A 23,058-nucleotide genomic window follows, 5' to 3' on the forward strand; every position below is an offset into this window, starting at 1 on the left:
TGTTCTGTAGTTTGACGGAACAAAATGTACTCAGAGTTAAAGGATTAGTCAGAAAGGTAAGATTATGGCAGTGTAAGATTGTGAGGTTTAATCCAAACCAAAGTGATAGTCGTAAAAAAGTAATTAACTGCTAAATTGTGAACTTCAGTATATCAAAGAAACTAAAAATGAAAGAATTTCAGGTGGGAAAAACTTGATAATGATGTGGCATCACCCCATTTCTACTACCAAAATGATCAAATAGAAACTCTACTTTACTAATCCATTTTGAAGGAGCCCTTTTTTCCAGAGGCCGAAATCCAGAACCAGTTAAACAGTAGGTCACAACTCAATTCAAGTGAGCTGTTTTGGTATTACTGAAACGGTTAGAGAGGATAGAGACAGCTGATCCAGAGACACGCCCTGGAGTAGGACAAACAAAGTTAAGTTGTTCCATTCACTGTCATTCACTGTTTCACTTGAAATGAGTCATTAGGGAAGTGAATATTTTCAACATGCTCCTTATCTCTATGCTGCGTGATGACTCAGAGAGTGTTTTTAGTATCACCTTAAAAAACCATAAGTGTTACGGAAGCTGAAACCCAACAGTTACCATACATAGTATGTAATGATATCATCACAAAAGTGTTTAGAACAAGGAAAAATAAAAATAAAAAATGGAATTCACACACCCATGCATGTTGTAGTTGCTTGTGTTAAGAATGGGATGTGAATGACAGGTTTAATGTTTTCTAGGATGAAACTAATTTGACCAGTGAAGTTATAATGGAATCAACCACAGTTGTAACTTTGAAGTCACAGTTTCAGCACTAAACAAGTTGGTAGAAACTGAAAAAAACTTTTCACTGTATAAACCTTCTTAAAGCAATTCTAACTGCTTAAGATAAATGTTTTTTTTTTTTGTCTGAAATAAGGAAATTCATTCTAGAACCATGAAAAAAAAAACACATAAGAAGCCTAACAATAAAATAGCAATTAATAAAAATTGTTTTAGATTACATTATATAAAGGCTGTGCAAGTATTAGCAGCTGAGCTCTCAGAGCGAAATCTAGAATGTATTAAAGTTATTTTAAGGCTCACTTGAGTTGAAATGATGGATGGGGTCTGTTTTAGAATCCAGGCTGGTGGATAATAATCAGCCCACCACCCAAAAGATCAAGCTTTCAATAATTTTCATATTGTCATTTTTTTATGAGCAGAACAGAAGCACAGATGAGATGATGGGAAACTGCAAGACCAAAACAGGTGATAAAATCAAAGTTTCAGGTGAACAAGACCGAACGAAAAGAGTTTCTCAGGTCCTCACAGGAAGAGGTGATCAAACCGATAAAAAGGTAAAAGGCACAGTTTAGGATTTGAATTTGTGATTAATCACCACACTCCCATTACTTAAGCAGCGAACAGTGACAACAAAGAACAGTGAGAGCTTATGTTGAAAATGTCAGCCTACAAGCCAACAACTGATCATTTTAATCTTAGATACTTAAATATAATTCGTATCTAAACCCAGGTTTTAAGATCTTAAGAATTTCAAGTTAGAAGATGTTAACAATCTTAAATAAATAATTTTTTTTATTTGCACATTTAAACAAAACATTCAAAGACTTATAATTCCCCAAAGTCCCTATTCTACTGCAGTCATAAGAACATGTCATTTGCGAGCACACAGTTTTCTCGAACATGAGATGGGAAGAAAAAGTAAGTGAACTAAATTCTTTTCACATTGTGTCATGTTACAACCACAGACTTCAATGTATATTATTGACTTTTTATGTGATACACCAACACCACATATTTGTAAAATGCGTAACACAACCAGTGAATATGTTAAAACGTTTTTTTACAAGAAAGGTGTGACATCCATATGTATTCAGTCCCCTCCCCAGGTCAGTAATCTGTAAAACCTCTGTTCACTGCGTTTACATCTAGTCTGTAAATACAGCTACAAGTCTTTTTTTGGTATGTCTCTACCAACTTTAATCATAGAGACTGATGTTTTTCTCCCCATTCTTCTTTCCAACATACCTTCAACTCAGTCAGATTTGACAGAAGCCATCTGTAGGTCTTGCTGCAGATGTTTACATGGATTTATGTCTGGACTTTGACTTGATCGTTTTTGTACATGGACATGCTTTGATCTACGCCATTCCAACGAAGCTCTGGCTGTATGTTCAGGGTCTATGAACCCACTAGACATGTTGTGCTGAAGTGTGCCAAGACAGGAAATCATCCTGGACTTCAGCCTTGAATGACAAGGATAGTTTTATTATTAGCATTGTTGTTCCTGAATAGCACAGCATTGGCCACAAATTGAAGGCAGCTAGTGTGGGTTGTTTGAAAAAAAAGATAAGGATCTTTTATGTGTCTCACAGTGCTGATGTGCATTGGCTTTTACAGCCTTTATTCCCGAATTTCCCTGCATTAAACTCCACCCATCTTCCCATGAACTCTGAAGTACTTACCTGTCCATGAACAAAAAATCTGACCAGAACACCTTTTTCACATGATAGCTGTGCCTCCCACCTGAGATTTGAATCTCTGAAGTCCCTCCAGAGTTACCTATGCCTCTTTCCTTTTCTGGTCCTTTAGTTCCTTTAGATCCTTTAATTATCAGCCTCCTCTCCTGTGGAACCAGCTCCCAGTTTTAGTTAGGCTTAAAACTTTCATTTTTGATAAAGCTTATAGTTAGAGTGGCTTAGGTTATCCTGAGCTTTCTCTGTAGTTATGCTGCTATAGGCTTAGGCTGCTGGAGGACATAATGACCACTTTCACTCTCTCTGCTACATTCTCACACTACTCTCCAATTCTGTATTATTTGCTGTTATTTCAGCTTTTAACTTTGTTCTCTCTCTTTTCTCTTCCTAGAAGCTACACCTGGGATGACTCTGTATCTACCTGTGACACCTTTCTGGAGGGGAGCATCGTCCAAGCTTCTGCTGGAAACAACTTAATGCTCACCTTCTATCGATGATACACTTGGACCTGTCTTTCAGTGTTTAACCCTATTTTCCTCCTAGACATAGCTACTGACTGAGTTTTTAATGTAACTAACTGTATATGCTCTCTCTCACACTCTAAACTGGAAAACTGGCTCAGAGTTTATCTGTTTTTTCTTCCTAGATGAAACCACTAAAAGAGCTCCATCCATTAACATTTACTTAGAAAGTACTAGGATTAGTACTTCTGTGTTCTTTTTGTGTCTCTGCTCTGTTCTCTCAACCCCCCAGTCTGTCTTGGCAGATGGTCACTCAGCCTGGTTTTGCTGAGCCTGGTTCTGCTGGAGGTTTCTTCCTGTTAAAAGGGAGTTTTTCCTCTCCACTGTCGCTACATGCATGCTCAGTATGAGGGATTGCTGCAAAGTCAACGCCAGTGACTGTCCACTGTCTCTACATGCTCATCCAGAAGGAGTGAATGCTACAAGTCACTGACTCGATGCAATCTGCTGGGTTTCCTTAGATAAAAAAAACTTTTTATATAATTTGAATAAATAACTGGATCTGACTGCACTGTTCAATGGTTAGTATTAAGTGGAATGTATGTACCTGACTTGAAATCTGTATGATTCGACTGAATTGACTCAGCCCATTTTAAACCTTTCACACCATGCAAAAGGAAACAACACTCTCCAATTATTTTTACCTCTGCCTTCCTCCCTCCCTGTTGGATGGAGTAAGGGGGATTCAGGTTTATCCAAACCGGCTCAGTTATGGTTGAGGTGCAAACACACCCTCCATTTCTGCTAGCTGTATGACCCCTTCTCTTTTCCAATGGTTATAATCAGTCTGACAGAGAGAGGTATCCCCAATCCTTGTGGTTTTTAGTATAACAATGACCATCAGTGGGCTCTACATGGACAAATTTTATCAGTTTATTATTTTACTTAGTACCCCTACACATAGCCCATTCTAAAATGGCCAAACTCTAACACTCAGTAGTTTAATCTAACCTCCCCAACAGCCCCACACTATTCTAAACCCTTTTTAAAGTGCCTTGAGATGACATGTGTTGTGAATTGGTGCTATATAAATAAAACTGAATTGAATTGAACTGAACTGAATTGGTCTGTCACATTAAAGGGGTCGGAGGGTTGGGGTATAGATTACATGTCTTGGTAGGTTTGCAGTTGAGCCATACTCTTTCGACTTTCATTTAACGGATTGAAAGCTTGCCATATTCTATTGTTCCATAACCTGACCCTGCTCTAAACTTCTGCACAACTGACTAGGAAACTCATAAAGAGTTACAACAATGATTTACAGAGAAGAATTCTCTTTTGTTATCTCTTCTTCTCTTATATTTAGTGCAACAGAGCAGGGAAGTCTAAAAAGGAAGTAACAGTTGCACATAATAAAAGCAGTGCCCCCTTGTACAAATGATCTGTTAGCAAATCAGCAAAGGTCATCTTTGCCATCATGTAACCATTATTCTCCAGGTAGCATCCGGAATGTCCAAAAGGGTAGCTGCAAATTTCAGTTAAGCTTCACACTCTCTTGCTGATGGCAGTCCAGGATGACTTGGTAGTTGCTGTTTTGTTTACTGTTAACTGACTTCCTTTCATCTGAAGGTAAACATTTTGTCAGATGGTTTACACTTGGACATAACGTTGTGTTCAAACAGAAAAATCATCCCAAAAGAACATCCAAACTGGTATTGAAACAATAAGTAGGCTATAATTAAAACGCTGAAATGTCCTCTCAAAAGTCACACCTTCAACCATGTTGAAAATGTATGGACAATGCTTAATAGCCAGGTCTGTACCAGGAAATGAACAAATTTATACAAACTGTACCAATTCAGTAAAATGTATTGCTCAAGTATCCAGTCAGAAGTATGCCAGATGTTTGTTGATGGGTCCAAAGTGTGATTATTCTGCAACTTGTTAAGGGACATTGGACTTAAGATAAGTGAGGATGTATGTACATACTTGAATCTGTATGTATAACTTTGACCCTATGTCGGTACGAGAAAATCATTTGAAGTTGTGTGTTGAATTATCATTCCTTCCACCCTTGAAAAAATCCATCTGAATACATCCTTAAGAGCCCAAATTAATATGAGATATGATGAATGCATGTGAACTTCTCACTGTTACCCTGTCCTCCAAGTCAAACATGAAACTCTTGCTTTCATGTCTTGAACTGTAGCTGGTTTTGATTTTTCAGATATCTGAAGAAGACTCAATAAGGCAGATATACTGATGTTGTTAGATGTACATTAGTATTCTCTTTGATTAGTATTGGCATTTGTTTAGTGGGCTTTTTAGTCACTGTTACTGGTAGAAAAAAAAGTTTTATTTTTAATAAGGCTACAATTATGGAAAACAATCAGTTGTTTAACTTTGAACAAGCAGGGAAAGCATGGTCTTTGAGAGTCATTGCCCAAAGTATTAGATTACAAGACACACAAGTTGTCTCTTGGTTTATATATATATACAGGGGTTGGATGATGAAACTGAAACACCTGGTTTTAGACCACAATAATTTATTAGTATGGTGTAGGGCCTCCTTTTGCGGCCAATACAGCGTCAATTCGTCTTGGGAATGACATATACAAGTCCTGCACAGTGGTCAGAGGGATTTTAAGCCATTCTTTTTGGAGGATAGTGGCCAGGTCACTACGTGATATTGGTGGAGGAAAACGTTTCTTGACTCGCTCCTCCAAAACACCTCAAAGTGGCTCAATAATATTTAGATCTGGTGACTGTGCAGGCCATGGGAGATGTTCAACTTCACTTTCATGTTCATCAATCTTTCACCAGTCTTGCTGTGTGTATTGGTGCATTGTCATCCTGATACACGGCACCACCTTCAGGATACAATGTTTGAACCATTGGATGCACATGGTCCTCAAGAATGGTTCGGTAGTCCTTGGCAGTGACGCGCCCATCTAGCACAAGTATTGGGCCAAGGGAATGCCATGATATACGCTTCTTTGGGGCTTCTCCACACCGTAACTCTCCCGGATGTGGGGAAAACAGTAAAGGTGGACTCATCAGAGAACAATACATGTTTCACATTGTCCACAGCCCAAGATTTGGGCTCCTTGCACCATTGAAACCGACGTTTGGCATTGGCATGAGTGACTAAAGGTTTGGCTATTGCAGCCCAGCCGTGTATATTGACCCTGTGGAGCTCCCGACGGACAGTTCTGGTGGAAACAGGAAAGTTGAGGTGCACATTTAATTCTGCCGTGATTTGGGCAGCCGTGGTTTTATGTTTTTTGGATACTGTTAGGTTGAATGTATGTATATATTAATGTTCATTCATTATTATCACTCACATGTACTTTCTGCTGCATTCTAAATGTTACATGCAGATGTGACTCAGTGTCCAGGAACAGCCTGTACTGAAATTGTTAGTTTGATCAGTATGCAATTGCTCCTGTACTCCCTTGCTGAGAATCTCTAAATGTCATACACACTCCCTTTTTTGTAATCTAAAATTTTTGTTTCTCTTCTATATAATAAACTCTGTTGAGAGATTACATCTCTGTAGCTTCACACATTACAGCTGGTGTCAGTTACCCTCGCAGCAAGTAGAAAGAGTCTGTGTCTCACTCCTCTGTTTGTCAACTGTGGACTGAACTGATCACTCATTTCCACCCCAACAGATACAATCCGGGTTAGCACCCGAACATCCCTTTCAGACAGCTTCCTCTTGCGTCCACAGTTAATCCTGTTGGATGTGGTTCGTCCTTCTTGGTGGTATGCTGACATTACCATGGATACCGTGGCTCTTGATACATCACAAAGACTTGCTGTCTTGCTCACAGATGCGCCAGCAAGACGTGCACCAACAATTTGTCCTCTTTTGAACTCTGGTATGTCACCCATAATGTTGTGTGCATTTCAATATTTTGAGCAAAACTGTGCTCTTACCCTGCTAATTGAACCTTCACACTCTGCTCTTACTGGTGCAATGTGCAATCAATGAAGACTGGCTACCAGGCTGGTCCAATTTAGCCTTGAAACCTCCCACACTAAAATGACAGGTGTTTCAGATCTGTTGACTGTGAAGGCCATTTGAGTTCATTGTCATGTTCAAGAAACCAGTCTGAGATGATTCGTGCTTTATGACATGGCGCGTTATCCTGCTGGAAGTAACCATCAGAAGATGGGTACACTGTGGTCATAAAGGGATGGACATGGTCCGCAACAATACTCAGGTAGGCTGTGGCGTTGACACGATGCTCAATTGGTACTAAGGGTCCCAAAGTGTGCCAAGAAAATATCCCCCACACCATTACACCACCACCACTAGCCTGAACCGTTGATACAAGGCAGGTTGGATCCATGCTTTCATGTTATTGACTCCAAATTCTGACCCTACCATCCGAATGTCGCAGCAGAAATCGAGACTCATCAGACCAGGCAACGTTTTTCCAATCTTATATTGTCTAATTTTGGTGAGCCTGTGCGAATTGTAGTTTCAGTTTCCTATTCCTGGCTGACAGGAGTGGCACCCGGTGGTCTTCTGCTGCTGTAGCCCATCCGCCTCAAGGTACGACATGTTGTGTGTTCAGTGATGCTCTTCAGCATGCCTTGGTTGTAACGAGTGGTTATTTGAGTTACTCTTGCCTTTCTATAAGCTCGACCCAGGCTGGCCATTCTCCTCTGACCTCTGGCATCAACAAGGCATTGCGCCCACAGAACTGCCGCTCACTGGATATTTTCTCTTTTTCAGACCATTCTCTGTAAATCCTAGAGATGGTAGTGCGTGAAAATCCCAGTAGATCAGCAGTTTCTGAAATACTCAGACCAGCCCGTCTGGCACCAACAACCATGCCACGTTCAAAGTCACTTAAATCACCTTTCTTCCCCAATCTGATGCTCGGTTTGATCTGGAGCATATTGTCTTGACCGTGTCTACATGCCTAAATGCATTGCGTTGCTGCCATGTGATTGGTTGATTAGAAATTTGCGTTAACGAGCAGTTGGACAGGTGTACCTATTAAAGTGGCCGGTAGCATTGGAAGAAGAGGGTCTCCCTATACTGAACTTTATAAAAGCTTTTAATGATGAATGAAACTTTTAATGATAGATCATATGAACTGAATTTATTTTTAAAACAAAACCAAACAATAAGTGAATTTATTTAAGCAGCACTAGCTGTCTAAACGTATTATTTATTTAAACACGTGCAATTCCAAATGATGACCCATGTGAATGAGTCATTCAGGCTTAATTTATTGGTACACATTTGAATCAGTCACAACAATAAAAAGAAACCTTGCTATTGAGTAATACTGGTTGAAGAATCTGCCACTAATACTTGTTTATCATAAGGCTTCCTGTGGTTTCAGTTATACGATTATGGGTAATGTAGGCTCTAAATGCGTTTACTTGCAGTTTCGGGGTTCAGCAAATTTAAACAGTGTATACACTAATCTTCTGTCATATTTTAATTGAAGGATACATCAAGAAGATATTTTGCGCATCACTCATATCATAATAAATAATATAAAATCAACCACTGAACAAAAGGTTTTAATTTTGAAAATGTACACAATGAAGAGCTGTCAGCAAAAAGTTTTAGTTTTAGTCCAGATTTCCCATTTTAAAAACATTTAACGACGTTTCTGTGTTTCTGTCCGAGGTCTGGTAGACGAAACGCTTACATCATGAAACTTCAGGTGTTCGTTCTTACGCTGATAAGTCGAAACTGCGTGCGCGTCCCCCCCCACCCGCCTCAGAAACCGCCTAAAAAGCTCACTCCCGCTGTTCACTCCTTAGTCAAGGTGCGGCAGACGAACAGGTGCGCAAGGATTCACCGAGACTTTTTAAACTCAAATATTGCTCCTGTGTGTTACTATTTCACCTTCACAGCGCAAAGGACCGGTTTAATCAATTAAACAAGGATAACTTCGTAAAGAAGCAAGCAGAGTTAGTTTGTTGGGATTACCAGTTTCGCAGCAGGTAAACGTCGCCTTTTTTTTTTTTTTTTTTGATCTGAAGTCGGGTGAAAAAAGAAACATCGAAATGGCCAACTCGGGTCTTCAGATTCTGGGTTTCGCTCTGGCTCTTCTTGGTGTGATTGGACTGATAATTGGCACCATTTTGCCCCAGTGGAAGATGTCAGCTTTTGTTGGATCCAACATCATCACGGCGGTGTCCATGTACGAGGGACTATGGATGTCCTGTGCGTTTCAGAGCACAGGCCAGATCCAATGCAAAGTGTACGACTCCATGCTGCAGCTCACCGGTAAGTAACAGTTATTACGCACCCTCGTATGTTGCGGTTGTGTGAAAATTGGTGTCATTAATTAACCTTGAGAGTTTGACGGGGTTAACCTAAAAGATGGACCCCTCCCTTCTTGAAACTTTTTTTCATGTAAGGTTCCTAGAACCGACCCACCCCCACCCCGTTTATAATAAATGTCGTAGTTAATGCACCTGTCCTACCCCCTCCCCCTGCGTTATATATTCAGTTGGCGCTTCACTGCGTCTATGGCCTTGACAAACAAGTTTTTCTTCTGAATTAGTCGTTGGATTCTCTTTGAGTAACGTTAAACGTTTAGGTTAATTCAAATTTGGGATCTCATTACAAAAACTTCTTGAAACAGTTGCTAGAAATCAAAATATTTCAAATTTCCACTAGAAAAGCGGGGATTTGCACACGACGGGCTCGACAATGGATTTTCCCTCATTATTGTCCTGTAAAGGAAGTACAAGATGCCACTGACCCACCTTGTGTGGAAATGTCCTCCTTAATGTGTCTTTACACAGCAGATCTAGTTAAAGGTTAAACACCTGGGTAAGCCATTGTTTAGTCAACAGACCCTATAGGATATGTGTCCGGAAGGGGGTCCTTAAAGTACAAGGCTATGATAATAAAAAAAAAAACTCAATTAAACAATTAAAGTTGGAATATAATTTAAAACTTAAATTCGCTGGTTGATAATGAAGTCTAGCAAAATAAGGTGTAGGATACAGAACCTTTCTGCGAGAAAGGTCTGACTGGGTCAATGGCCGCTTTTACTTCCTGGTTGTTGTTTTTTTTGGGGGGGTGGGGATTCCAGTACTTTTTTATGTTTGTATTTTTTTTTTTTTTTATAATCAAACATCCAGGAAGTTGATCTCTCCCATTTGAATTCACCTTTACAAAATTTCAACCAACTGTGTTTCACACAAAAAAGAAATTGATCTTTATCTAGAAATACTGGCTTCAAACAGGAGCAGTTGAAAGTAAAAAGGCAGGCTGTGTGTAGCTGGAACTGGGTGTGTTTTACTACCAGAGAAATCTGAAACCTGGTCAGACCTGTTTTAGAGTCTCACGCATGCACACCCACACAATCCAACCCCCTCCTGATTTTCTTAAGTTTCCTGCTGGAGCCGGTTTCTGGTGCGCTGCCATTTAATGGCATAAGATGGCAACTGTTCTGTCCCAAATGAGCTTGTTCAGACCACTTTTTACCAAATGGGGATGTCTGCATGCACACGAACAAACAAGATTGCAACAGTATCACAGTTCATTGTTACATTTTTTTTTTTTTGCCACACCTGTAATCATGTGTACTGCTGTTAACAAGTGTTTGCTTTGACAATAACTGCTGGACTAACAGACTTCTTATGTTCCCCTTACTAGGTCCCCTTCAAGCAGCGCGCGCCCTCATGGTTGTGAGCATTATTGTTGTCGTAGCTGGACTGGGTGCCGCCTGTATGGGAATGAAATGCACAAACTGCGGAGGAGACGACAAAGTGAAGAAGTCCCGCATTGCTATGACTGGTGGCATCATTGTTTTAGTTGGAGGTAACAAGCCTTTCCCTTATCTCAAACCAGGATCTTTTTAGACTAGTGTGCATTAAAGAGGAATGTATCAAATAACAATGCATGTTCTCCCACAGCTCTGTGTGGCATTATCGCCTGCTCTTGGTACGCTAACGACATCGTCCGAGCCTTCTATGACCCTTTTACTCCCGTCAACACAAAGTGAGTTTCTCAGGACTTTTGGTTATGAATACTTTTTGTATCTGCAGAAATAATGTAACTGACCCCCCTTTCTGTCTCTCTGAAGGTATGAGTTTGGCTCTGCCATCTTCATCGCCTGGGCTGGAGCTTTTCTGGCTATAATTGGAGGTGCCATGCTGGCAGCATCCTGCACAAAGGAAAAGCCTTCACCCAAGTATCCCATCTCCACTAGGCCCCCAAGTAGCTCTAAGGAATACGTTTGAACAGAATAGGAATTGGTTACTGTTTGAAAGAACATTTTAATATTCACCCTGAATCCCAACTGGCAAAATAAAAATAAAACAATTGGTATCCATGGAGTACTGGCTTTATATTAAACTGCCTTTTTAGTTTCTGCAGGACTACCCTTGATGTTACTGTAATATTTTACTAAACTCTTGGAAAAGTTAAATTTTTTTTTATACTGGATGTTTACTTCATAACATACTGGTCTTGCCCTGTTGGAATCTGCAGGTTATGCTTTATGTATACTTTTCAGTGTACTGTGTACGAAAACTGAACATTCTAAAGCACAGAGTTAAAATATGGAGAAGCTTGACAAGGGAAGCCCTTTTTATGTGCTGTACATTTGAATGGATCATTTTGGGTAACATCTGTTCTGCTGTAAGGTACTTTAAAGATCAGTAACACTGCAGACCTTTTTTTTTTAATGTATTGGTATAAATTGTAACTAATACCATGACTTATACTCGGATTGCCAATTTTGTTATTACTTGTGAAACAGAAATGTTGTGACGCTCTGACAGTTTAAGATCTTTATGCGAGGGAGTTTGGCTTGTACTAGCTATTTGTTATCTTTTTAAAATTGTTTTTATGTTGTAAATAAAGTTTAAGCAAAAATCTCTTCTTCTGGAAACTTGATACACTTCATAGTTTTTAATAAAATCCAACTTCATCTATATTCATAATTGGAGAGTAAATGAAAAATATGCTGGCCCTTCCAGAAATGGCCCCTCTTATCATAAATGTAGGCAGGTTTTCATGCAGGAATTAGCATGTTTTAAAACAGCCCATACCCCCTTTTTTTTTTTAGAATTTTAAGTAAACTATATAAAGCTACAAAATACTTTTCTATTCTGGTACAAAGTTTCACTGTGGCAGGAAGTCCTCTTCCTTCTGGTGGATAGGTACAATGCAGACCAACAGCCTGGTAAATTAACTTTTCTTGTGCTGCCTTGTGGGGTAAACGATCCCTTCTCGGTGGGCAAACCTGCATGAATCACTTGCTAAATACAGTATTTAGCCCAGTTTGTTACATGTGGGAACAGCTCTACTTGGTATTGACAGTGTATCTGTAATGCTTTCAAGAAATTATGGACCCTAAAGTGTGTTAGAAGGTAGAATCTTTTATTTAATTTCATTCCATGCATTGTTTCGGGTCACTGGTCCATCTTTAGAATATTTTGGGATCCTGTATTGTCTTGCTTAGTTCTACTTACAATCTGTATTCATTTTAGCTGCCAGACTAATGATTAGTCTTCTCCACTGGTCATATCGTTAACAAGTGGCTAAACTCTGTGACCCGACTGCTCCAGTTTCTTAAAGGTTCAACATCCAATCTATAAGTATGTTGAAGACAGAATGATTAAGTTAGTGTACTCTTGTGCTGCAGTTCAGTTTTTCCTGGAAAAGATTGGCTTGCATCAATTCCTTCCCCAACACGTTTGTAACACAGTCAGCATTATCATAAAATGACTGATCAACTCTATGACTATAGAGTCATTACTGCAACTCTAGGTTTCCTTAAAACATCCCACGGGTTGTTTCTTTTGGTAGATGGCTGAACACACATCTATAAAAATGTTATATGGCCAAGGGTCAGGAAAACAGGTTTTATGCCCTACATCTGCCTGTCTGAAAAACAAGACAGTTGCTAACCCTACCAGCTGAGCACAAAAGGTTTTAATAAACTATTTAAAATAAGGCCAATACACAATAATCAATGGCAGGCAAATCATTGTAATATGTAGTCTGACCAGTGTGTTTCTATTTGATTTTAGATCATATTCTTAAACATCACTGCATTATCACTGCTGGTACTCAGGCTTCAGCTATTTACAAGATAAAACCAAAAGCATACGCTAAACATTGTAAGCTGTGATGTAAAAACATGGGTCTTCTTCAACCAATGTTCAAAAGAGAGATGCAGCAGTTTAGAATATATGAGACCCTCTATTAGAAACTGTGTATGATGGCGAACCAGGAACAAATGCCTTAAACCACTTCACGTCAGAAGTCGGGTTTGTAAAAGACATGCGCGCCAGATTGTTGTGTCCAGATGAACTGCTTTAGTAACATGTTCATTGACAGAGTTCGTTAGCTCCGGCTTTTGCAGAAGCAGTCAGTGGAACAGCTGCCACACATGAAGTTAAAATCAGGCAACACTTCTCCAGAAATGTGTGATCCTGATGCATCAAAAAATGTGAAGGCTAATTTATTTCAAAACTCACACTGAGAATATTCTGCATTATCAGCAAGGTTTAATTTTACAAGCAGTGAGAACTATGACTTCAATCATGTTGAGACAGTTCTTTTGCACATATACACCATCATAGAGGTCCATCAAACAGATTCATGGCTTTCATGACTCAATGTATTGATGTCAAATACAATCATCATTTCACAGATTCTAAGATGTCATGAATATGGATGGTTTTGATGAGATATAAACCAACAGAAGCAAAGTGTGTGTGGTGACTCTTAAAAACTGACTCCAGCCACAGTCCACCACTTTTGAATCTACAGCAAATGTTTTAATGGGATTTGCTTCAAAGTTCTTTCAGGGCTAAGGTCATTCATGTTGTTTGCGCAATTTTTTCTACCACATAACGTTCCATCAATGTTTTTTGTGGCTTACCCTTCTGGAGGGTTTCAGCAACATTCTGCTAGACAGCACTTCAAGAACAGAGTTTAAATGGTCTTAAATAATATGATCTTCATACAAAACAAATTTTAGGTTTTCATAAGCTGTAAGCCATAATCATCGCAATACAAGGAATGCTTTTAATATAATCAGTGTGTAATGGGGCTACAACTTTAATTAAATCTCATCAATTTAAAGACATTTTCAGATTACAAGGCTGACAAAAGCCTAAAACATAAAAATCAAGACATATTCATTAACACATTTTAAATTTGATGTCACCTGTTGCTGCAAACACAAGGCAATAGTACCAGTAAGGTGAAACAAACCAACTCATCTCTTATACCAAATTCAAATCGTAATATCATTGAAAAACAATGAAGGTACTCATTGCAGTAAGCACAGACTTCATCGCACTACTGAGACTTAAGATTCCTGCTGTAAACACAAATCGGAACTTTTCTGGGAAAGAAAAAGCCTTCATAAAAACAATTATAGCATAAGATAAATTGCGGGGTGTGTGTGAGGGGGTGGCATGTACGATACCCTGCAAATAACACCAAGTATCATTAAACACACCTCCAAAGTAACTGAAAAGACATTTTTTTGTTTATTTTAATAGCAAGTTGTTTCAAATAAAAAAGGAAACACTGCAAAAATCCAGAAACCTGGGCACATTTCTTACTCACAAAAAGAACACTGAAAAATAGAGCCACACCTTATGGTTATAATCAATTTGGAGACAATAATTCAAACCCACAGCAAAGGATAAAAAGCCTTAAAATATCAACGGTTGACAGCATGGAATGGTGTCATTTACCAGGCCTCCTACACTTTCATTTCACAGTCAAATGAGCATTGAATTTGGACCTTTGAATCATGAACAAACATGTGATCACTTAGAAAGATACATTATGTGCAGACTCCCTAAGACATTAAATATTTCTCAAGGTACACAACCTTTGGCCTATGGGCCGTCAATTTTAACACCACCAAGCAAGCCGGATCTTTTACAGAATTGAGACGCAACAGATGCTTTATTTGATTCAACTTGTTGCTTAAAAAAAAGGTTTATTGGACGGTTAAACATGGGATGATTTTTAAACAAGTTTGTCATTATGGTGGATATTAGATGATAGTCAACATTCAGACAATAACCCAAGCTGTGTGCAAATTGTTTCAGGTATGTGACTGTGGGTTTTATGAACTTTTCAACACTGTAGTTTACAAGGCATGAATTCAGTATGAGGTGATTTGCTTTCCACAGATTCTAAATGAGATCTTAACTACAGATATAAGCAGAAACAAAACGACACAAGGCTTTTCAGTTCAACTTTCATTTACAAAAATCTTTGAATAGGCTTCAGTTTATTTAACAAACTAGTTTATTTGTCTAAAGGGGAGGGTGATACAAACGCACCAGCAGCTCACCGTCATCATATTCAGTCTCTACATTCAGAAAGGCAGAACGATTTTATGGAAAACTGAGACAAAGACTTTGAGAGTATGAGAGAGAGTATGGGGATGATGGAGACATAAAATTGTTAAAACTACAGTCAGCTACTTTTCGTCCTTCAGTGACTGTCGCCACTTCCACAGCTCTGCAATGACCTGGAGAAGGAAACAAAAGCAAGTCAACATAACACACCCATAAAACAAAAAAAGAGCCTCAGGAAAAATATCGTTTAAGAGCACCAACTAAACTAAATGCGTCAAACTTAAATATTTGCCATAGTGCCCTCTTGTGGCACCATAAACAAAAGGCAATATTTCAAAACAGATGACTATGAATCTACCCAGGTTATTTCATGTTTTTAAATGTTTACATCAGCAATATAGTGTGAAAAATCTTTTGATTACTTGTCATGAAAAATTGGTAGCAGCTAAGTTTTTACCTTGGGGTCAGAAACGTTGTGACCATGCTTCACAAAGTTCTCAAACTTGGGCTGGGCTTTAGGTAATGTGATACCCTAGAAAGGACAAAAGATTAAAGCCAACAGCTTATAGACATTCATTCTTCCGTTATCACACGGAAATCAACGTTCAACAAGTTGAGCAGATTCAGTCTTCTTTGTAAGGACACAGACCTTCTTCACTGACTCCATCATCTTGGCTTTAATCTCAGGAAGGGTTAAATTCACTTTGGGTGTTGCTGGTGTCTTAGGAGTCTTCTCACCTTTCCCTTTCCCTTTGGGGGTCTTCAACAAAAAGAAAAACCTATATTAACATTTTACATAGGAACAACATCTTCTTGCATTCATCAATGCTTTGGTATAGACTCCCTAAATGTGTTTTAGAAATTGTGTTTGTAAAAACCATCTAACCGGCTTTGAGGCAGGTGTGCTTGGTGCAGAGTTCTTGCCATTCTGAGCCGGGCCTTTTTGTTTGGCTGGGGTTGCTTTGGGCAGGGTTTGTTTAGCCTGTGATAAAGAGACAGCCATTAGAGGGAGAGCATAATTAAAACTGAACACAAACCCTCTGAATGTTTGCTTGCCTTAATGGGTGATTCTTCGCCTTCACTCTCTTCTTCCTCATCATCTTCCTCGTCACTGGGGTGGTGGTGGTGGATGTTTGACAAAAAAGAAAAAAAAAGAAAAACAAATTCACATCATTATGGACCACCTAGTTGTGATGCAACTGCAATCTTGGCACAAAGATCAAAATATCTAGTGTATGCAAAACATGACAGTAACTATTGACCAAAATAAACAGCTCTAAAGCAAATTGAAGTGCATTATGCTTGAAAATCTCTTGGAAAAACCACCTGCTTCACAGACAGGAACCTTCTGGAAACTATTTTTATAACATGAAAATCATAGAACATGATCCAAACTCAAAACTGTTTGCAAATGTAAAACCAACGACTGTGAATACAAGGCCGGTTAACCTAGTTTACCAAAAGCACAGGAACATCAACACGGTCAGGGTTCTCAAATTGTGGTAGAAAAGCGCTATCTAGTGGTACTTTTACATCATTTTGTATTATCTGTAACAGGGTTGGGCCCCCATATGTGTTACAGTCCAGTGTTTTTCCAACCCTGGTCCTCAAACCACACTGCCCTAGATGTTCCCCTGCCTTGAAGAGCAGGGTTGAAAAAAAAAACAAACAAAAAAAAAAAAACACTACATCCAATACCCTATCTGAGTTAGATAAAACCAAACTTCATTCTAGTAAATAAAAACAAGAATGTGTGGAGGGTTAAGTTACAAATCCAGCACATGGCCTACCAAAGAGGTTTAGAAGGGGAAATTTACATCTCAGTCCTTGCTGTGTGGACATTGTGAGACTAACAAGCTATAAAATAGTGGTAGCACACTCAAAAGTTTGGGAACCACAGCAGAACAGCTTTACCTCAGGGGTCTAGAAAGCAGCATTTTGTTCTGTTAAAGAACTACAGTCTCAACTCTCAAAACAACCCAGATGTGTGTGGTGTTAAAAATCAGATACTTTTAAATTATTCTTTGTGAATCTAATTCTGCGAAGATCTTAAATGATTCAATACTAGCGCTACAAACAATCGATTTATAATTAATTGTAGAATAATGTTTAATTAGAATTAAATTATTTGATTCATTTAACGGATTCGATTAGATTGGTTAGATGGACATTTCAGTGTTGTAGTGTGGTCACCATCCAGAAGAGGGCGCCACTGCTCATCTTTAAGTAGAGCCAAAAGAAGAAAACCAAATTTTTTGTTTATTGTATTTAATTCAGCTGGCACAATAAACTGGTGGTGTTTCTTTTTTAAATTCAGGATACTGTATAAAATGTAGCTCTTTACATTACCGAAAGAGCCTCTTAATACAAGAGAAAACCCGGGTTTTTAAGAAAATGGCCGCTTGTCAATCATTAGTTGACTGATAAGATCAATCAACTTTAGACTACCGTATTTTCCGCACAATAAGGCGCACTTAAAAACCATTAATTGTCTCAAAAAATGACAGTGCGCCTTGTAATCCGGAGCGCCTTATATATGGATCAATTGGTTAATTGGTTGATCCATATTGGTTGTGCACGGCGCTCTGTCAAAATGTTTCAGTACGACTGGTAAACTACAAAGCCGCACCGCTTGCAGCATTACGGCTACCGTAGTCAGAGGTGTCGCCGAAGTAATAGCGGTAAACACCTGTACTGTGCTTACTCCTAGTCCAACACCACTTGTGTGTGTATAACGACCCCAAAATTGCACTTTTCAAGAGACACGCTTACGATGCTGAGTTCAAACTCAAGGCTGTCAGCTACGCAGTTGAACATGGGAATAGAGCAGCAGCGAGAGAATTCAACAGTTAACGCTACTATATTGTGAATGTACTAACGTTTGATTTAGTGCATCAAACTGTTTCTTTTACATGTTTACTGAATCAGGGAAAAGTTCCCTTTCACGTTTTAACTAACGTTTGATTTCAACTTCAACTTCATAGACTCCAATGCATTCCTAACGTGCGGTTGGCTCTATTCAATAGAATTCTATGTAGAGGAGACCTTACCATGAGAGTGAATGGAGTTATCAGAACGCTGGTTTGTAGTGTATTAATAAAGTTTGACTGACTGACTTATCTGACTGTTTTGTTGACATTCTCTTTAGCACAGCTCCATCTAGTGGATGCATAACGAAACCCCAGTCAAACGTTAGACTGCAGTAGCTTCTATTCTATGCGCCTTATAATCCGGTGCGCCCTATATATGAAAAAAGTTCTAAAATAGACCATTCATTGAAGGTGCGCCTTATGATCCGGTGCGCCTTATAGTGCGGAAAATACGGTAACTCATTAATAGATTATAATTTTTTTAAATAAACATGTTTATGACAGTAAAGTGAAGCATAATTGGAAAAGAGATACTCACTCGTCATCCTCATCATCCTCTTCGTCCTCCACGTCCATTTTCATTTTTTTCTGTAAACATCCAATCAGGTTTTGTTCATTCAAAGAAGAAACCGGGAGGTATGTTAAATGAACAAAACCTACCTGAGACTTGGCAGCAGGGGATGAGGCGGGTCTTTTCTTTGTTGCTTTAATGTCTTCTTCCTCCTCCTCCTCCTCCTCATCATCTTCGTCGTCATCAAAAGACTGGCCAGCCTCCATCACTTTAGGGAAATATTTAGAGATTTGCCATGAGCCAGTTGTATTTACTGGATGCATGTATATTTACCCATTTTTAAAATAGGATTTCCAAACAAATAATGGTAACTTCTGGGTTCATTACGCACTGACGAGGTGTTGTCCACTAATGTGAACCGGACCTGAACCCGTCTTCAGACGAAATACAGTTGGGGGTGTAATTGTGAACCCACCAAGGCAGACCTGCAGTCCAAAAAACAGCCAACAGCAACTATTTAGATTTGTCTGACACGTTTCATAAAATATCAATCACAATCAGTCAGCCAAGTTTTTGTTCAAGCCATAAATGCATTACTGAGAAGATGTGTGCTTACACTTGGCAGGGTAGATGGCTTGAGTGAAACTAGTGCTGCCTTGACTTTCTGACCCTCTGCATCCTGTCCTTCAACTTCCACCATGTGAAGTTCATCTTTTGTGCTGGGGTCCACACATGCCTGCAGGAGCAAGAAGAAAAGAGAATGTTGGGTCCATCTTTAGGCAGATTTTAAAGTCGTTAGCCTAGTTCCTGGAAGCTCAGCTGCGACGTTCCTATTAGTCCAGATATCTGCAGAAGCAGCCTGCAGGTGAGTGAAAGCGTTATACAAAAGTTAGGTGAAAATTTCACGATGAACCAAACAATGCACTAAGCTTTACAGGTGAACTTAATGTGAACTCCAAGCTATTGAATGCACATGTCCAACTGTTCAATGTTCACCTCCAACTTTTGTTGTCTAGCCGGGAGCTTAATAGCAAAATTCACAACAAGTGTTTGATCCATGAATCGACCAATAAATTTCCTGGATCAATCAGAACTGGTGTTTAAACACTCCTCCTCATCATGCTGTTCACATTTTGACATCATGAGACCAAGACAACGCCTAACAGTACCTCCTCATTGCAAGGCTTCAATCAGGATGTTCTCAGGTGGATGTAGTCACTGAGCTTAAAGTGTAACAGAGTGTCATCAGCAGGTTGCAATAGAGATACAGAGAGACTAGTAGAGTCACAGAAAGACGCAGGAGGGGACGTCCTTTGGCCATATCCCACACTGATGACCGATTCAACTTCAAGCACATTGAGGGTGAGAAGCACCCAAGTGTCACGTCAGACCACTCAAAACAGTTTACATCAGCATGGTCCGGATGCTAGACGACCTGCAAGGGTACCTGACCCACACCACCAAGCACAGGCATCGTTGTCTTTCATGGGCCAGGGAGAATTTACCTGGACGAGGGACCAGTGGGCCTCAGTGCTGTTCTCTCATGAAAATTAAATTATGTTGCACAGAAATGGTGGCTGCCAACAAGAGCGCTACGCATCAGCGATTGTTGTCACCAGACGAGCCTTTGGTGGTGAGCAGCATGAGACACTGAAACCCCCTCCACTGTCGTTGGCTTTCGTTTCAGTACATTGAGATGAGGAAATCCCCATTGCATGTTTTTACCCGACTGCCCTATTTTCATGATGTAATATCACTGTAGTGTGAAAGTTTTACTTTTTTCCATAGATTTCACCTGAAAGCCATAAATCCCTAACTTTTTGTGAGTACTTTGTATATTTCAGGTAATTTTAGACAGAGGTTTGTTGTGAAACTTAAGCAGACAACATTTCTTTAAAGCATGTACATAAGGGGCAATTGATGATACCAACTATAATAACTTGGTAAAACACAGCTATAGTTCAAAACAAAGACAGCGGATAAAGAGTGATTATTGTGTAGACAGCTGGATTATAAAGAGTTTTTAAAGTATGGAAGTACAACTAGTTGGGCATCGATAAATGGGGGGTTGGACACTCTGAAAGGATTGGGTACAGACTACAACAACATACTTAACTCCTGAATGAGCCTAATGAAGTTAGAAATGATGTCTGGTACATGTTCCTCCAAATAAGTGTTAATGGAAACGTTTAGCCCAGTGGTGTCCAATTCCAGCCCCCAAGAACAGGTGTTCTGTGTGCGTGTCCCTGGTCCAACATAGACAATTCAAATGCTTGAGTTAGACCCTCAACATGGACAGCAGCGATTGAGGACTGGAGTTGGGCATCCTGGTTTGGATGCATTCGATTAAAACGGTCTACGAATGTTATTGTCCAGACTTGTGCTACTGACCAAATCAACTTTCTTCCATCGTGATTTAATCACATTTAATTGTGTAGATACTGTCAATATCTCAATGAATCAAAATTTCAAACAAACTCCTAAAACACATAATTAATAAATACCCGTCATCAGTAAGTTACAGAGCAACTCTTTCTGATCAAGAAATTGGTCGACAGAGAAAAAAAAAGTTCCTACATGACCGCATACAAACCCAGTTAGAAACTGCCATCCTGTGACCTTGTAATAATCAATACAGTCCACTATGTGGATGCCTCCAGCTACGGAGCTACAGACTGCATGTGCAGACTGCAAGGCATCCGGACTGAAACATTAACACAAGCTTCTTTAAAGTGTCCTCAAAATAATTTGGCGAATGGAAGACAAGTCAACCTGACACCAGCGTGTTACGCTTGTGGCCTGGGAGTAATTCATGGTACTCACCATCCTCAGATCTAGTTGATGCTCCAATTCATCGTCATCAGGATTAAAGACCACCTCCTTGCCGGCTTCCAGAACACACCCTAATATAAAATGTAAAGAGTTTTTTTTATTAAAATCAAGACTTTGCTTAGTGCAGACAACAAAAGGTGAAAAGCAACATCAGACTCTGGCTTCTGGCCAACCTGCAACAAAGAAATAGTTTGGCTTTCACGTGTTATGTTGAAAGTTAACACAGGAGGGCGCTCTTGAGTCCATAGAAATCAGTGAAGATTAGGCACGTCCAGGAAAGGTCCATGAAGTTATTCAAAACACTGTTCTGCTGGTTAAAATTCTACCATTATATGAACTTTAAAATGCGTTTATTAGTCTGGGTTTTGATCAACTTCCGGTGCTTTGAAACAACTGTTTTAAAACAACTTTTATGTTTAAGACATATTCCAAAAGGTTAAGCGATAAACTACCCAAAACCGATAGACCACTTAATAAAAACCATCAAGTTACTAATAGCGATTCCTAAAATCAGAACTTTATTAGAATTTGGAACTTGAGTTTAGATACATGATGAAGGGCTCTGCATATAATTAAAAGAAACTAAAATGTGGCGCTTTGAACTACTGAAAATAGGCTCAGGACCAAATTAGATTAAAGATTGTATAACAGATCGGAGATAAAAAGGTGGAACCTCCAAACTACTTTAAGTGGTTTCTTCAATCTGCGCGGTGGTTGCAGTCTGCGATATGCCCGCTTGAAGCCACGTTGAGCCGTTTTTATCCTCCGCTCTAAAAAAATCCTCATTTAATGGTTGGCCTTTAGAAAGCAAACACTGATGACTTCGAGCACATTTTGAATGAGTAAACCTTTTCGTGTGTCGTAGGTTAAGCATGCCTAAAATTTAAAGCAGTTGCTAAAACACGGGCGCCGCCATGTTGACTACAATCAGCACGTGTGCAGCAAACTGGACTCGACACCGAGTTGTTCACCAGGACTCGAACAACTCTTATTTCATTGTCGTAAAACGTCAAATACAAACGGTTTTAATGTTTTATACAGTTCGAAATTTGTTGTTAAATAGATTTTAATTCCAAAGGAGCGTATGCAACCACAACACCGGCCTAAATGTAAGCGCCGTCCTCTTTAACAGTTAAAATGAAATGACACCAAAACACAGTCAAGCTGTGGGATTTAAAACGTTTTCTTACCGTAAAGGAAGGTCTGTGGTGCCATTGGATCGTCGTTTAACCCGTTCATTTTCTCAGATGGAAGGGACCAGCTGCCTGCCTGCTCTGCAAATGTGAAGTGAAAGGCTCTAACGTGGGGCGTTCAACTTCTTCTTTTTTTTTTCTTTATTGGCGGATCGCAAACAACTTCTAGTGGCATACCGCCACCTAGTGTACATGAGTGTATAAAATCCACTACTTCCACCCATTAAATTCTGCTTTTCAGTTTTGTTTTATGTAGCTATATGAACAATACTTTTCTATTTCGATAGGTTTTCTCCTAGTTACCTTCACTTCCCCAATACTCCTTCTAAACTTAATTCTCGTCGCAAGCTTTCTCTTTTAGTTGAATACAAAGTCAGAGTTCA

At 39.4% G+C, this 23,058-nt stretch overlaps 2 protein-coding genes across 2 annotated transcripts; one reads left to right on the top strand and one right to left on the bottom strand.

Moving 5' to 3' along the window:
* The first annotated feature begins 8,724 nt into the window (after positions 1–8,724).
* On the top strand, positions 8,725–11,812 carry LOC124875953 (claudin-7-B-like). Its single transcript, XM_047378395.1, has 4 exons — positions 8,725–9,201; positions 10,585–10,749; positions 10,845–10,929; positions 11,015–11,812. The coding sequence occupies exons 1-4, from the start codon at positions 8,979–8,981 to the stop codon at positions 11,169–11,171; spliced, it is 630 nt and encodes a 209-aa protein (XP_047234351.1). The 5' UTR covers positions 8,725–8,978; the 3' UTR covers positions 11,172–11,812.
* Positions 11,813–14,422: 2,610 nt separating this feature from the next.
* npm1a (nucleophosmin 1a) lies at positions 14,423–22,828 on the bottom strand. The gene is made up of 11 exons (XM_047379898.1): positions 22,673–22,828; positions 21,474–21,553; positions 19,267–19,386; positions 19,042–19,135; positions 18,800–18,918; positions 18,678–18,727; positions 16,326–16,380; positions 16,156–16,251; positions 15,919–16,029; positions 15,727–15,801; positions 14,423–15,442 (listed from the first exon to the last, which is right to left on the bottom strand). The coding sequence occupies exons 1-11, from the start codon at positions 22,719–22,721 to the stop codon at positions 15,392–15,394; spliced, it is 900 nt and encodes a 299-aa protein (XP_047235854.1). The 5' UTR covers positions 22,722–22,828; the 3' UTR covers positions 14,423–15,391.
* Between the last annotated feature and the right edge of the window lie 230 nt (positions 22,829–23,058).

The sequence above is a fragment of the Girardinichthys multiradiatus genome, chromosome 11, assembly GCF_021462225.1.
Source record: "Girardinichthys multiradiatus isolate DD_20200921_A chromosome 11, DD_fGirMul_XY1, whole genome shotgun sequence".
NCBI lineage: Eukaryota > Metazoa > Chordata > Actinopteri > Cyprinodontiformes > Goodeidae > Girardinichthys > Girardinichthys multiradiatus.